The sequence below is a fragment of the Pelobates fuscus genome, chromosome 2, assembly GCF_036172605.1.
Source record: "Pelobates fuscus isolate aPelFus1 chromosome 2, aPelFus1.pri, whole genome shotgun sequence".
Classification (NCBI taxonomy): domain Eukaryota; kingdom Metazoa; phylum Chordata; class Amphibia; order Anura; family Pelobatidae; genus Pelobates; species Pelobates fuscus.
Genome location: NC_086318.1, coordinates 426,044,090 through 426,059,500, shown reverse-complemented (window position 1 = coordinate 426,059,500; position 15,411 = coordinate 426,044,090). Strand labels below are relative to the sequence as shown.

Genomic DNA, 15,411 nt, shown 5'->3' with positions numbered 1-15,411 from the left:
CTAAACTGTTCCTCATTCAACCTTTGAGGCCTTTGCTTTATCAATAGTCTCTCTGGAACAGACTTGGGGAAAGGTGTGGAAGATGTTAGTCTAGGCCAAGAGATGGTCAAAAGGTAGATCCCTAGCGCTTGCAGAACTTTTATTAAGTTTCTTCTGCCTTAAAAGGAACTGTATGGAAACCATAACAACTTTAGTAAAATGAAGATGTTTTGATATCCAGATGACCCTGGCGCTTTCTTACCCAAAGTTAAACTGTTCATGGAAGGCTGTTCTCCAGTGCCAGATCTACCTTTTACTACTAGCATTTGTTTCTCCAATTCAGTTTGAGGAAACAAAGAGTGCAGCTGAGCAGGAACACCACTGATTGGCTTAGAGCAGGCATAGGCAACCTTCGGCATTGCAGAAGTTTTGGACTACACCTCCCATGATGCTTTACCAGCATTATGTGTGTTAGAGCATTATGGGGGATGTAGTCCACAACATCTGGAGTGCCGAAGGTTGCCTATCCCTGGCTTAGAGTGCCAGCTGGCCGCTCTAGCTCTAATCCTTTTGGGTAGGAATGCGCCAGGGTTCCCTTGGCACCATAACAAATTTGATTAGGTTGTTATGGTGCCTCGAGTGTTAATGGAGACATGGTAGCTGCAGGTTCTCCAATAGCCAAGGATCAGTCTTTTAATCACTTCGGCCCTAAGCAGGAAAAATAATATCAAAGTCCCCTCCAAAACAATTACTCTGCTGTTCCCTTCACTGTGCATCTATTATCAACTTCTATTATAAAGACTTACCTGTTACTTGTCACATCTCCCTCAATAGCTGGTATTCTAGGCATCTCAAACTCTGGTCTTCCTGATGTTACTGAACTACAACCCCCATGATTCTCTGGGCATGTTACATTCAAAATACTGTGGGAGTTGTATGCCATTAACATCTAGGGACACAGTTTGAGATCCTTGGGGTATTAAATCAAATCCCAAAGTATTTGCGACTCATCACACAACAGGTGACTTTGAAGGATGTATGGCGGCTTCTCCACTGGTAAACATAGTATCGAGAAAACAAGGATGAAAAAATATTTAATTTTACTCATTTCGCTTCAGACAGCAGTGAATAACCTCAGCTCAGCACTTACTTATACTACGTTTCCCATGATTCTCTGTAGCATCTGCAGGACCAAGCGTGACTCTCCCTGGCCCAATTAGTCTCATTTAATTGATAATGACGAAATTTATTGCAACTCTGATTTGTGCTATTAATAAAGTTTTGTAACAAAATGTGCATTCTTGCTCAATGACGCAACAAGATGTAGCTGTAATAACCAGCTTAATCACTCAACTGTCAATAAACAACGAACTGGGGATCAGTTAACGCCACAATCATTGATAGGAAACTAAAGAATTATGGCCCTGCGCTATCGAGTTTGTCCCATAAGATCATTCTAAGCACATTTATTGTAATAATATTGGATGCATCGTAGCGCTGCTAACAATTCAATTTTTTCATACACAAGCGCCTTTTCATGTGTAATTTAATATTATCACAATTCCTCTATTGCTAATTGAATGCAGCCCAGGTGAGCTAATGTTGAATGACGGCAGAATCTTCGGGTCCATTACTGACATTCCACAGAAACCTGCTTTTGGTTTTAATTGTAAATCACTATTGCTTTTCTCACATTTCCCTCAGCCAGCCTTTAGAAGGTAGGAAGTATAATCCACAATCCAGATGGTGGGAGAATAATGTTCAGTCACAGCTGTGCTGGGGTATTCGTACTTGTGGATCTAACACAATGTAACGTTTGGCATGTATTGAGAAGCTGAGCACGGCTACCCAGCACCCATTGCCTGTTCTTTGTTTTTCTAGTGAAGAAATGTGCTCTGCAGGTCACTGAATCAAGTACAAGTTACCAATTTTGAGTATTCTGCTCTTGTCGTCCACCATTTCCTGAGGATCATTGATATTGCACATTGTCCTAATCGTGTCACAGCTGGTGACCTTTGTCCAGCTTGAGGTCCACCATATTCATTACGGTCCACATGTACAGAAACGCCATAGCCTTCTCCATCACCCAGAAACAGTGTCCTCAGTAATCCAGTCATTAATACAAACACGGGTTTTCTTGGATATTCTCCTCCCTATGAGCTCATCAGCGTATATATCATGCTGCGGGTATGATAACAAAGTACAGTTAGATATCCAGTCCTGGAAAACCATAATTTATACAGATTATTAAATGAATCCATAGTGGGACAAACGCTAGCTTACTGAAAGCAGACAATTGTGTTAACAGTATCAGTATCAAAACATACCAGGTAAAGAAACACTATAGGGTCATTAATACAAATGTGTATTCCTGACGCTACAGTGATAAAAACAGTATTTAGGGTGCTGGCCACCCTTGCCATACTTAAATAAGATAAATACGATATCTTTATTTCTCTGTAAAAGCATTGGATTGGCTGGGATTGTCAATTCTGATGATTTAAGCCAAGGGGACGGCCAGGGGCGGAGACAAATGTCACGCTGGCCAATCAACATCTCCTTATAGAGATACACTGAATCAATGCATCTCTATGAGAAAAATTCAGTGTGTCCATGCAGAGAGTGGAGTGAATGTCAGACTATGCAGCACTGACCCAGTAAGCACCTCTAGTAGTGATATGAGGAGTGTAAAGGCTGTTAAGGCAGAGTTTACATTAAAAAGCCTGCAGAGACTGAATATACAAACCAGAAGAACTACATTCATGGCATACTATGGTGCCAGGAATACAAAGCTGTATTACTGCCACTAAAGCTCCCTCTGCCTCCCCCTCACTTGCACCCCACGCACCCACCCAGGTGAATAAAGGGTTTGAAACCCTTTTTTTACTTACCATTTCCCAGCGCCAATATCCCTCAGCGCTGGGTCCTGGTTCTGCCCCCTCTGACGTCCCGCGACAAGTGGGCCCTAATGCGCATGCGCACCAAATGCCGCGCGCATTAGACCTCCACGTAGGAAAGTACTGAATCAATGCTTTCCCATGGGAAGAAATCTGACGCTGGAGGTCCTCATGCAGAGTGTGAGGACATCCAGCGTCAGATAATGGTTCAAAGGTAGACAGCCACTGAGGGCAGACTTAAAGCTGCAATGTAAACATTGCACTTTCTCTGGAACTGCAATGTTTAGCATTGCAGCACTAGGTGCAAAAGGGACAGTGTACCCATACCACTGCAATTAGCTGAAGATGTCTGGGTGCCTACAGTGTTCCTTTAAGCTGTAGGTTTTCTGGTGACTATAGTGTCCCTTTAACCACTTTTCAGTGAAGCTGATGAAATTAATTTTTTTATAATCTTATGCAACGTATCAACGTTCATCCGAAAAGCGGAAACTTTTAGCAGAGAGGAATACAATGTAAATGTAGTAATCTGTGAAGATGAGTAAGAGAAGGCACTGGTCCATGTAGTCCTGTAGAATCTAATAGGGTTATTAACCAAAGTGAGAATTCAAAGTGAATTTCACATTTAAGGTCAAAATAGATCAAATGGAAAAATTATTTACGTTAGCTCTGCTTTCAGTTTGGCTACGCCAACGTTAAATTTCGAATTCACTTTAAATTCTCACCTTAGTAGATAAAAATGTTAACGTTCGCTATGGGTTGTGTCACGTTTGGTTAAAGTTCACAAACGTCTGTATTTTTTAATTTCTGTTTAATACCTAGCTGTCCTGGTGCAGTCAGAATAATATAATGACCACGCTGATGTTTGTGAGCCTACCAGGACAGCGTCCATATGGCGCTCTGTGAGTGGGATACTACTGGCGTGTGCAGCTACACTTCTAATCAGACAGAGATACATTATATTAAACAAAAAGCGGGATTAGATTTTCTATTACTCGCTTTCCCACTAGTGCCGGTGTGGACCCTTCCTCTGGGAGGTCAGTTTTAAATATAAGTTTTACTGTTGGATTTAATAAATATTAAACTATAAGGGTTATTCTGATGGTGTTTTATTCCAGACCAATCTAATTTTTAGAGAACACCATATAAATTAACTTTGTTCATAAAATACGTGTGCATGTCACAATGGAAGGAATGTCAAGTGTAAATGCATTTCTCAGCAGCTAGCTATGATCGCACCCAGAGCATCGTGGGCTGACAATGCTACCCTGGTCATAGTAGTGTTGCAAAGGTAAGTGTACTTTTTACTTAAAGGGACACTCCAGGCACCAATACAACATTAATGCAATTGATAGATTTGAGCCCTTATTACCGTAATATGCTGTATTGTTTGCATGTTCAAATCTTTATATTTTTTGCACCAAATAAATAAAGGTTTTGCAGAATTCTGCACTATATCCTGCCTCCTTAACCACGCCTCCTGATGCCAGAATGATGTCCTTAACAAAGGTATGCACAAAGTTTTAGCCCCAACAGAACTGAGTGAGCGGCTTTTAATTCACAACCTGGCTGCAGACAGTCAGAGAAACTACAAACAGGTAGTGATATCCTCACTATATAACTGCCTGGGTGTCCTCTCCTTCTAACGCAGATTGTTTTGTTGTTCAGATCATTCAGTACTGTTAGTGTCTGAGCTGTGTACGTACATTTGATAAGGAAGTATTTTTGTTGGAGTGAGGGGGCGTGGCTAAGGAGGCAGGGTTATGGTACAGAATTCTGCATCTCTGAACATAGAAACATCCCCGAACATAGATTAGCGAACTAGCGACTAGCGACTAGGGCTTATTTTCGAGGCAGTGCTTATATTACGAGCATCCATTAGCTAGAGCTTATTTTCGGGGCATGTCTAATTTTAAGGGGAAAACAGTATTCGAAAATCTTTCAAATCTGGTGTTACAGAGGCCATTAATCATCTAAGTTATATTGTCGTCAGTAATCAATTGCTGAGCAGCACTATTTAAAACCTTCCAAAACAAGGCACACCAGTGATTAAAAAAACATGTTTCACCGCGGAGTACATACATTTATAAGAGCTCTAAATCTTACCAATAAAGATAATAGAAAAACGAGAGGAGGTAAAAGGCTAGCTTGCACCAGGCTTCTTTCTGACAGTAACTCAGTGTATTGGCATTCATTACTACCGGGGGATCATAGGCTAATTCTGGGCTATCAGCGGGGCAGTGGAAATACCTGGAAATAGACGTAAAAATAATTACGTTAAATGAATGCGATAGTTTATTAACTTAGCCACCTCATACTTGATAAACAGTACTTATTTAATTTATTTTAGGAAATATAAATTAAGTGATTCATTAAATAAGCTATTAAAACCAAGAGCATGTTCAGTTTGAGATTAGGATATTTTAGATAAACATTTTTTTATATTATGCCTCATTTCATTGCTGTATCATCTGTTTGTTTTTTTTATGCTCCTGACGGATTAATATTTGTTATCTCAATTCTCAGTTCTGTTCTGTGTAATTTTTCCCCCCTACGTCCTCTGAAAAACTCAAGCCCTATCTCTGTGAAAGTAAATTTAAGGAGTAAAATTTCCATTTCTTTTTCGAGTGGCTAATCCTGCAAGTTTAAGGAAACAGATTAGATACAACCCGAACATAGGCGATGCTGGGGGAGGGGAGCTTTGGGGCTAGAGCCCCCCGGATTTTAGCTTATGATCTCTGCAGTTAGCGGAGAAGGCAGGGGAATATTGTTTTTTTTTTCTCAAAGCTGCCACTTATTACAAAATGAAAGATCATCATAAGGCGAGGGTTGATGCCCCCCAGGAGAACCTGAAATAGCTATAAATGAGATTAATGAATTTATAACAGGGGAAATGCAGTCCCATGACCATGAACTATTCTATGGGGATCTTTGGGAATTGGGATTATAATGCTGGGCTTTTTATCATATTTTGGCAGATGCTTTTTTATTTTCTATGTTTCATAGTAGGTAAAAAATATACACTATTTTGCTCCGATGTTTAAAGGGCAAATATAAAAATTTCTATTGAATGTTCATTATTTCAATATATGCTAGGACACCACATTTACCGCAGCTTGAGGCTGTGCTCCAAGACCAGTTCACAGAGGTAGAAAAGTGGCCTGCAAAAATTACTTTTTCTAAACACTGGCATAACTGTCTTGATCTTTGGAACAGTACCCAAATTATTTAGCATACCGCAATACAAAAATAAAGTGGCTCGATCCTCCTTTTCCTACAGAGCACAGCAATTATGGAATAACCTCCAGGACCCCAGCCTAAAATCCTTAAAAGAGATCCCTCTCTACATATCTCAAAACAGAACGCACCTGTAATCATTGTTGATTATATTTTGTACCTCTTCTGTGATAAATTTATATATGTGTTGTGTATTAATATTATATTGTATTTTTAATATTATATTGTACCCTATTGTAACGATGCAGTTTAGGGGTCTCAGCACATACTTGAAAACGAGAGAAATCTCAACGTATCCTTCCTGGTAAAATATTTAATAAATAAATCATATTTTGAATTGAAGCTGATTTGTACAATATTTTATTAATTTCGTCTGATGGGTACATGCCAACTTTGCTACTAACTAATGGTCATTCTAGGCGTGAGACGCCATGAGGTTATCTGTTACAAAACGTCACTTAGAGGGTTAATGCTTTGAATGTCGCACATATTAAAGGATGAGGCTTACCGCCAAATGTGATAGAATAGCAATGGTGCGTTCAGTCCGAGTGTTAACCATTCCTCTGCGCAGAGAAACATAATACAAAATAGGCTGTGGATGGAATATTCTGGTAGCACCAGCTGGAATTAAAGGAAGATAAGAAAAGAGAGAAAAACACGCAGGTTAATTCGCCGCGCAGTGATTGTCTTGAGTTCATCATTTCGCCCTCTGATTTAAAAAAATGTACATTATCAAACGGAGGGGCTATTATCACATGCAATGTATTTTTAGGTCTACTTTTTTACATAGTCAACATTATTATTATTTTTTTTTTTTAATTCTATATTTATGGATTATGCGACATAAGAGTGCTAATGTGCAGCATCACAAGTCGCGTACAGAATCATATATTAAACCATTTTTATGTCACAGTAATCATTATACAGCTAAGATCAGTCATCATTATACAGTTAAAGTAAAACGCGTTATCTTAACAACGTCATATCTAAAGTAACCCTTTAGTAGTTATATATTTCAGGGATTAAAGGTGATCTGTAAGGCCAATCTATCATTGCTTTGTTAGCAGTTTCCTTAAATGGACACACCACTGCCAAGTACAAAATAATTAAAAATCACTGTTTAGTAGATATGCCCCAGAAGAAAACTTGCATGCATTTAGTAATGCATTTTTTTAATTGAGGTTATATATAAAAACAGCTTGCAAAACCTGCAGATCTCTTGTCTGCTGCCTTTGCATGCCCTCCCCTTCTAACCCCGCCTAGACTTTCTGCGGCTGTCCAATCACAGACTTCCCAATGCAGCTCAATGAGAAGTCTTTGCAAGGCAGGTGCTCTGGGCAATTGCTGCCACTTGAGTTTAGCTCCACTGAGCTAAACGAACCAGGAAGTAACAGGATCGGTTGTCTTATTGTGGCAGCCAGGGGGAGTAACAAGGTTAATTTATAAAAGTGTCAATTCCTATTGAAATCTGAACATTTTGCTAAATAAAAAAAGAGGACACATTCTTCACACATAAAGGTTTTTTTAGCAAGCTAAAGTGCTTTAGTGCCCCTTTAATGGTATTTTTAGAATGAACAACAAAATGAATCATCCTAATTATTGGTGCATTATAATCACTATGCTGTCTTTTTTTATTTTACATTAATCTGCACACCCAGGGATAGGTTACTACAATGGTCTACAGGTATTCATTGGTGAAGGAATACCAACCCCTCCAAATTCTGCATGTGTAGGTGTAAAGTGGGACATGCGCACAATATACAGACCCCTTTTCTGATAAATAGAAATGACAGATGTGTCTGAATTATTTTGTTTACTTGTTTTATAGTGGCAAGTAATATAAAAATCACAATGTTAGGACTGTTAAATAAATGTAGCAGGTTTATGTATATGTCAATATTTCTGTTATTTAGTACATTTTCACCATGATATGAAATGTAATTTAATATACCTTCAGCACCATCAGCACTACATCTCCCTTGATGCTTTGCTAGTATTATGGCTGTATGAGCATTAAAGAAGATATAATCTCTGGCGTGCCGAAGGTTGCCTACCTCTTCCTTAGGGAAACTGTGATCCAGCAGTTGTCCAATGAAGGGTTCTTCCAAACCATCACTAAAAAGGCAACAACCCTGCTACCTCTAATTCTATGATTAAATACAATCTAAAAGATAGATTCCTTCCTCTAAGAACAAGTGTGGTGTCTAAAAGCAAAATAGATTTTAATATTTTTCATCCATTCTCAGGATACGTGATTGTGGAGACCTCTCAGTGGTAACGTTAGATATTAAAGCTGTGCTTGTGAGACCCCAGTTTTATCTGTTACAATTTACTGGGGTAGTCACTTGTGGAATAGTTTGTGAGCGTGCATTTTATTTTTGATACTAGAAGTGAAAATACTATGCAGTTACTTTGTTTTGTTTAGTTTATCCGTTTATGTTCGAGTACCTACATTAGATTTCCTAGACCCGTATGTTCAGAACTCAGTTGTACAAACCACCTGGGGAACAGTTTGTAAATTTGAATTACTTTGTAAACTAGAATTGGCCGATTCCCTAAATACTTGGTTTCATTGAGTCTATCCATTCTTTGTCTGACTATTTACACTAGACTCTCTGGGTCTGTATGCACAGATCCTCAGTTAGAAAATAAATTAGTTTTTGGAGGGTTATTACGCTTTTATGGACTGATTTGAGCAAACCAATCGGTTAGACTCATCTTTTTTTTATTCACGGATAATGTTCCAGAAGGTCCAAGGAATACTCTAGTTAATTAGTGTCCTACAAAAATTACCAATCTTCACGGTCATCAAACATGATATGGTCTTACCAGAGGCTATAATACAAACACTGATTTATAAATGGCATGAAATAGCAGTGGTGGTAGGCATTAGAAATTCTGATTAACACCTTGAAATTAAATATTACCGAGAGTCTCTAGACATAAACACAATCCTTGACATCCCACGCCAATCCCTTCTAGGATACGCGGTTACAGTTATAACCGATATGATAATATACTCTACTGTAACCTCACGCCAATTAGATAAATTTATCAGAAAGTGTCTCTTCGTTAATCAGCCATAAGGGAACGTGAAATATTCTCCCTCCACTGTATGAAGCAGACCGTATAAAATAAAATATTTATCTGCTCCCCGGGCATTAATAATTTGCTTTCAATGATAAGATAAAAATAAACACACCATAAAGACTCCATTAGACGCTGACCTTTCGTTACAACTTCCCCCTCGATTTTCTAGATGCTTAACTGATTAGCTTAGTAAATTCTGACCTTTACAATCTGCCAGTGTGATACATTTCACTGTTACACTCCCTGAAATAAATCGAGATAAGGAGAAAGTGGCCGCACACGTAGGAGTTTTGAGATTCAATCCTAAACAGTTTGGGAAAGTCACAATCGAATTAGAGCAGATTATTGAATCCTGCTTTTCCTAATGATATATATGAATAAAACATAGATTTCTAGTGCTCTAACTTCAAATTCTCGAGAGAAAAAAAGACTACAAAGAGAAATCTCATGAACGTTAGTTTGCTTATAAGCTAGAAATTAAGGCATAACTTAGAGAACTCTTTTGTTTCTTTAAAATTTGCCCAATATTTTTCACTTAAAGAAGCTGTATTCTTAGGAGTACATGTTTAGATACCCATAATTGTATATTTAGAGTTCTTAGTTTTTTTTTTTTTTTTTTTTTTTTTTTTTAATTCTTTATTTTTGAGTGCAGGTAGATTAATACATACACGCCAGTAAAGCCACAACAGCAATTACCGGCCATTCTTGGTTAACAGTAAGAAGGTATTGGATGATACTGCACATTTTTATATTAAGTAAGCGTAGCCTTAAGTAAAAACGTTACTGAGAGAGAAAAGATAAATGAAGAAGACAAAATGATAATGTCACCATACAATAACAATAACATCAGCCCCACAATTCTAAGGATAATGACATGTTTAGGCGTCTGTAGCGGAGGTATACACCTTTGAGTTTACTGGCGTAGCCGGCCTGTTGAGGCATTGCAGGTATATTGGTACATACCCGCCAGTAAAGCCGCGACAGCACTTATCAGCCGTTCTTGGTTAACTGAGAAGCGGTGTCAAGTGGTATTGCCCATGTTTATATTGAGTACACTTAACTTTAAGTAAAATCATTATTGAGAGGGAAAAGATTAATGAAGGAAACAAAATGAAGAAACCAAAATGATAATGTCAACATATAAGGACCTCAGCCCCACAATTCTGAGGATGATGATAAGTTTAGGAGACTGTAGCAGGGGTGTACACCTTTAGGTTTGCCGGCATAGCCGACCTGTTGAGTTATTGCAATATATGAGGGGAACTCCATTTTAGTAGCGCAGATGAACGCAATATATCAACTGACGTCGCAGCAGCGTATGTCAGGTTACATAGAAGTTAGATCGTGGCATAGTAATTAGCACAGTCTTTTATGTTTTACATGCTTAACTAAGCAGGAGGTTGGCAGAGTGGGATTGAATACAATAAAATAAATTAAAATCTAGGTGTTTGTTGCTGAACATTGCTTAAACACCTATGCTAGAGAAGGTATAACATGAACATGTATTGAGGCAGAGCAGTATCTAGCTATAAACGGGATGGCTTAACATTGCTTAGGTTTTTCACTTTAATTTTAGAGATATATAATAAGCAGCGTGATACCTTAAGAGGCGTAATGTGAATGAACACTTTATAAATGAACACTTTATAAATTCCTGGCACATAGAATTTAAATGCCTAGTATTTCCTATTATGTTACAGAAGACAATAGGTTATCGGCTGCACTACCATTGCTCAAAATGCTTGTAACACAATGTGGCTTTCCATAATTTCCACCGCTCCTCTGTAACCTATATAGTGCACCTGCCAGCGCTCCATAAAATCAAAATAATAAGGTACATTTTAAATCTTCCTGTCACAGCTCACAATACTATCGAGTAGCTAGACAGTACATCAACTAAACTTAATATGCTGAATTACGAGCACAAATAATAAATGAAGAACATTATAACATAATATGATAGTTCAACCTTAGAGTCTCTGGAGAGTTCCCCATTCTCTGTCACGCTAGATGTAAAATTAAGCAATCTAGGTGAGTAGTTCTGACATGTGCCCCGGTTCGCGTCTTCGTTGCTTGTGTCAGAGGTTGCCTGTCCTATTGGTCAGGGTTGCCCGCCTTGGGTGGCTGCGGGTTGCGGGTATGCTGTGGTCTGAGCAAGAGTCAAATGATAAATCGTAGACGTGTAAACAATAAGAATATAAACTTTTAGTGGGGAGTCACGGATGGGATCCTTGAACTTGGCAGTGTTGTATGGTTAGGCTTGGTGTCCCCGAGTCACCGTCTGGGCCTCAGGTACCCAGCGTGTTGCGGACGGCCCTCTGTGCTTTAAAGGCGGTAGGGGACGAGGTGGAGGCCCTGGAGGGCTGGAACGCTTGGACCTTGGCCATGTCCCAGGTGTGAGGGGGTTGTTGTCTCGGAGTTTGGCCGGTGCTAACCTGGTTCGTCGTTAGTCCCAGCGCGATCAGCACTGAGTCCATTTCCGCCGCCTCCGTTAGGCGGGTTGTTGCTCCCCCATGGGAGATGATCAGGCTCCTAGGGTATGCCCAGCGATACGGAATGGAGTGTTGACGGAGCTTGACTGTGAGTGGCTTTAGCCGGCTTCTCCACAGCACTGTGGGCCTGGACAGGTCTTGATAGAAGGATAGGGTAGCGTTTTCAAATGGGTGGTTTGCTTTGTTTCTCACGGCAGACATAAAGGTTAGCTGGGCTGCCCGTGTTCGGAGCTGTAGAATGACATCCCTTGGGGTGTCTGCTGGTGCTGTAGCGGCTCTCGGGATGCGGTAGGTCCCTTCTATCTCAGTTAGTTTTGTTTGCTGTGGTGAGAGCAGGGAGGCAAGCAGTCTCCCGGCGTAGTGTGTCAAGTCGCCTGGGGCTACAGTCTCCGGGATACCCCGGATTTTTACATTTCTGCTTCTGTGCTGGTCTTCTATTGCGTCCAGGCGGCTGGTGAGTTGGGACTGAGCGCGCCGCATCTCCATATTCTGGGCTTCCAGTTGTGTGCACCGGGCGGAGAGGTCTTTCGTTTCCCCCTCTGTTGTTTTAACGCGCCCCTCCACTGTTTGTATTTCTTCCCGCAGTATAGCCACATCTGCGGCAAACATTTCGCGGAGGTGGCGTAGCAAGGCTTTGATGTCCCCCTTCGTGGAGGGCAGCTCATTATCCTCGTCGGAAGACGGGAGGTGCAAGCCCCCTGAGCTTGGGAATACATCCAGTTCATCCATCGCTAGATCCTCGGAGGAGGCCGAGGCCGTGTCGCCATGTTTGTTATTAGGTGCGGCGTGGTTTGGGGCCTGTGCGGGTCGGAGGAGAAGATCCCCGATGTCTCGCGCCCCCGTCGGTCTCGGAACTCCTTGGTGCTTTGACTTCTTCCCCATCTCGCTATGACCCGTTAGGGGCTTAGGTTGGAGATTTTCGGGTGAGTAAGTTGCTGATTTCAGGCTTTTTTCTGCGGAGCTCTGCTTGCACACGTCTGCTCGTTATGGCTGCTGGCTCCGCCCCCCTAGAGTTCTTAGTTTTATACCAGTGACAACCAATTCATATTAAACATAAACAAGTATATTTAACATGAAATTAGAAATGCAAACCTTTTTCAGCAATTTGAGTTACACAAAATATAGATAGGTCTTTTTTTTTTTTTTTTTTTTTTTTAGCCTCTTTTGCTATATCTCACAATAGGCATACTTTAATACATGTGAGACAACGAGAGAATTTGTTGTGAATGCTTATGATCTGCTCTTTCTAATTCCTCTCTTGTTTAGGCATCAGCTGCTTTATGTCTCCTACAGACACTGCTATATTAAAATGATGCTCAGAGAACCATAGCAACTTCAATGTCATAAAGTTGCTTTGGTGCCCTGAGTGAAGCCCTTTAATGCTACTTCCAGTTGGAATTCACGTTTAACGTGTAAAAATCCACCCTGCTGTGTTTAGCTGTATTTTGGAATGGAATACTTCCATATTGGCTACTTGTAAATCATTGTTATAAGTTCATCCCTTTTCTGTTAATGAGCAGAGTATATGGGGGATGAGAATATTTTTATTTGTCCTACAATGCAATGTGTGCCCTGTCTGTGCTAGGACTGAACTGGATTGTGTTTACACTTGACTGGACCAATTTTCCCAAAACAGAAAATTTTTCGGGATGTCCGAATTTCAGCCGAATGTCGGTTTGGCTCAGCAAAGTTTCGGTACCAACAACCGTATGAAAGGAACTAAAAGGACAAGAAAATGGGACAATCAATGCACTGCTAAATATATACCTAATATAATATTATTTAAATATTTAGCTGAGTACTGAAGGGAGTGTTTTCCTGCCATTTGGTCCAGACCCCAGATAAAAGTGCACACACTGCACACATTTCTATCTCCATGCTACCTATCTAGAATTCTAGCATTCTACACATCACAAAGAATCAGGGGGTGGGATTGGAGCTGCGGCTTTGTTCAAACATCCCTTTTGGTGATTTGAATTATTAACTCCCAGGTTACCTCTTTTTTGTTTGTTTTATTAAAGTGTTATTTAAAGGGACACTATAGGCACTCAGACTACTTCAGCTCATTGAAGTGGTCTGGTTGCAATATCCCATGTCCCTTAACTCTACAGTGGTAATTAATGCAGTTTGCTGGTTTACTCTACCTTTGGTCCATTATCTGATGCAGGACGTCCTCATGCTGGGAGGGGGGGGGGCGCGAGGGAGGGGGGCACTGCAGGAGTCTATAGTGCCAGGAAAATGGCCTTTAGCATTCCAATAGGAGATGGAGCTATTTAGCCTGCCAAATATCTGCTTAATTCTGTAGATTTATTAGAAATCAGCAGACTCCCTCCAGAACAGAGATATGCCTTCACACAATAAGGAGATATTGATATTGGATGGGAGGAAAAGCAAACAAAATGAAATTTATTTTTATATATTTATAGAATATATATTTATTAAGTATAATTGGTTTACTGTTCCTCCCTTTTCCCTCTCTATGGCTCACTCAGGGCCGCCATCAGGGGGTGACAACCATGACGGTTGTCACGGGCCCGGCGGCCCGGCCACCCGGGCCCCACGTGAAGCGCCGAAACTGCCGCAGGTGCATCTGCACCGGTGCCCATCAGGTGGCCCACGCATTTAGGGCCACCCGATGAGCCCTATATCTTCAGGGGCCTGGTCAGCGCTGCAGCCGTTTAATAGCGTGACCGGGCCGCTTAAAAAAAAAATTGCAGCTGCACCGCAAGTGCTACGGGGAGGAAGTGACGGCTGGTCACTTCCTCCCAGCTTACTCTGCGCGGGGGAAGAGACAGCCGAGGAGAGGAGAAGTGAGGCATGCGCTCCCATCATCCCCAGCCACCCTTCTGCAATGAAAAGGTAAGGAAGAGGAGGGTGGCTGAAAAATGAGGTATGTGTGTGTATGTCAGTATGTATGTATGTATGTATGTATGTATGTATGTGTGTATGTATGTATATATCTATCAGTATGTATGTGTGTATCTATCTATGTATGTATGTATGTGTGTATGTATGTCTGTGTGTGTATGTCAGTATGTATGCCTGTATGTATATATCTATCAGTATGTATGTGTGTATGTATGTCAGTATGCATGTATGTCTGTGTGTGTGTATGTCTGTATGTATGTATGTATATATCTATCTGTATGTGTGTGTGTATGTCAGTATGTATGTATGTCTGTATGTATGTATATCAGTATGTATGTGTATGTATGCCTGTATGTATGTCAGTATGTATTTATGTGTATGTATGTTTGTATGCATGTCTGTTTGTCAGTATGCATGTCTGTATGTATTTATGTGTGTGTGTGTGTCAGTAAATTAGTATGTATGTACATATGTCAGTGTGTGTGTCTGTATGTCAGTATGTGTGTGTGTGTGTGTGTGTATCTGTATCTCCTTATGCATGTTTGTGTGTCTGTATGTGTCTATTTATGTGTGTGTGTCTGTTTCAGTATGTGTGTGTCAGTATTCCTGTATGTGTGTATGTCTGTTTCAGTATTTTTGTCTTTTTGGTGTGTATCTTTCTGTTTGTGTGTTTGTGTCCTTTTGTGTCTGTGTGTGTGTATTCCTTTGGATGGGATTTGGAGGCGGGGGCCCAGACCTTGAGCTGTGTTAGGAGCCCCAAAATTTCTGATGGCGGCCCTGGGCTCACTTGTCACTTTGATCTGTGAATAAAATCAGCATTTAGTCCACTAACCATCAATAATTTTTTGTCC

The 15,411-nt window shown here is 40.5% G+C and overlaps 1 protein-coding gene across 1 annotated transcript in view; it reads right to left on the bottom strand.

Moving 5' to 3' along the window:
* Positions 1-515: 515 nt before the first annotated feature.
* The window catches only part of CNIH3 (cornichon family AMPA receptor auxiliary protein 3), an 82,994-nt gene continuing 68,098 nt past the window's right edge, over positions 516-15,411 (bottom strand). The window contains exons 4-6 of the mRNA XM_063441522.1: positions 6,619-6,731; positions 4,980-5,123; positions 516-2,160 (exon numbers count right to left, since the gene is read on the bottom strand). Coding sequence (XP_063297592.1) covers positions 2,133-2,160; positions 4,980-5,123; positions 6,619-6,731 — 285 coding nt within the window. The 3' untranslated portion in view covers positions 516-2,132. The remainder of the gene's footprint in view (positions 2,161-4,979; positions 5,124-6,618; positions 6,732-15,411) is intronic.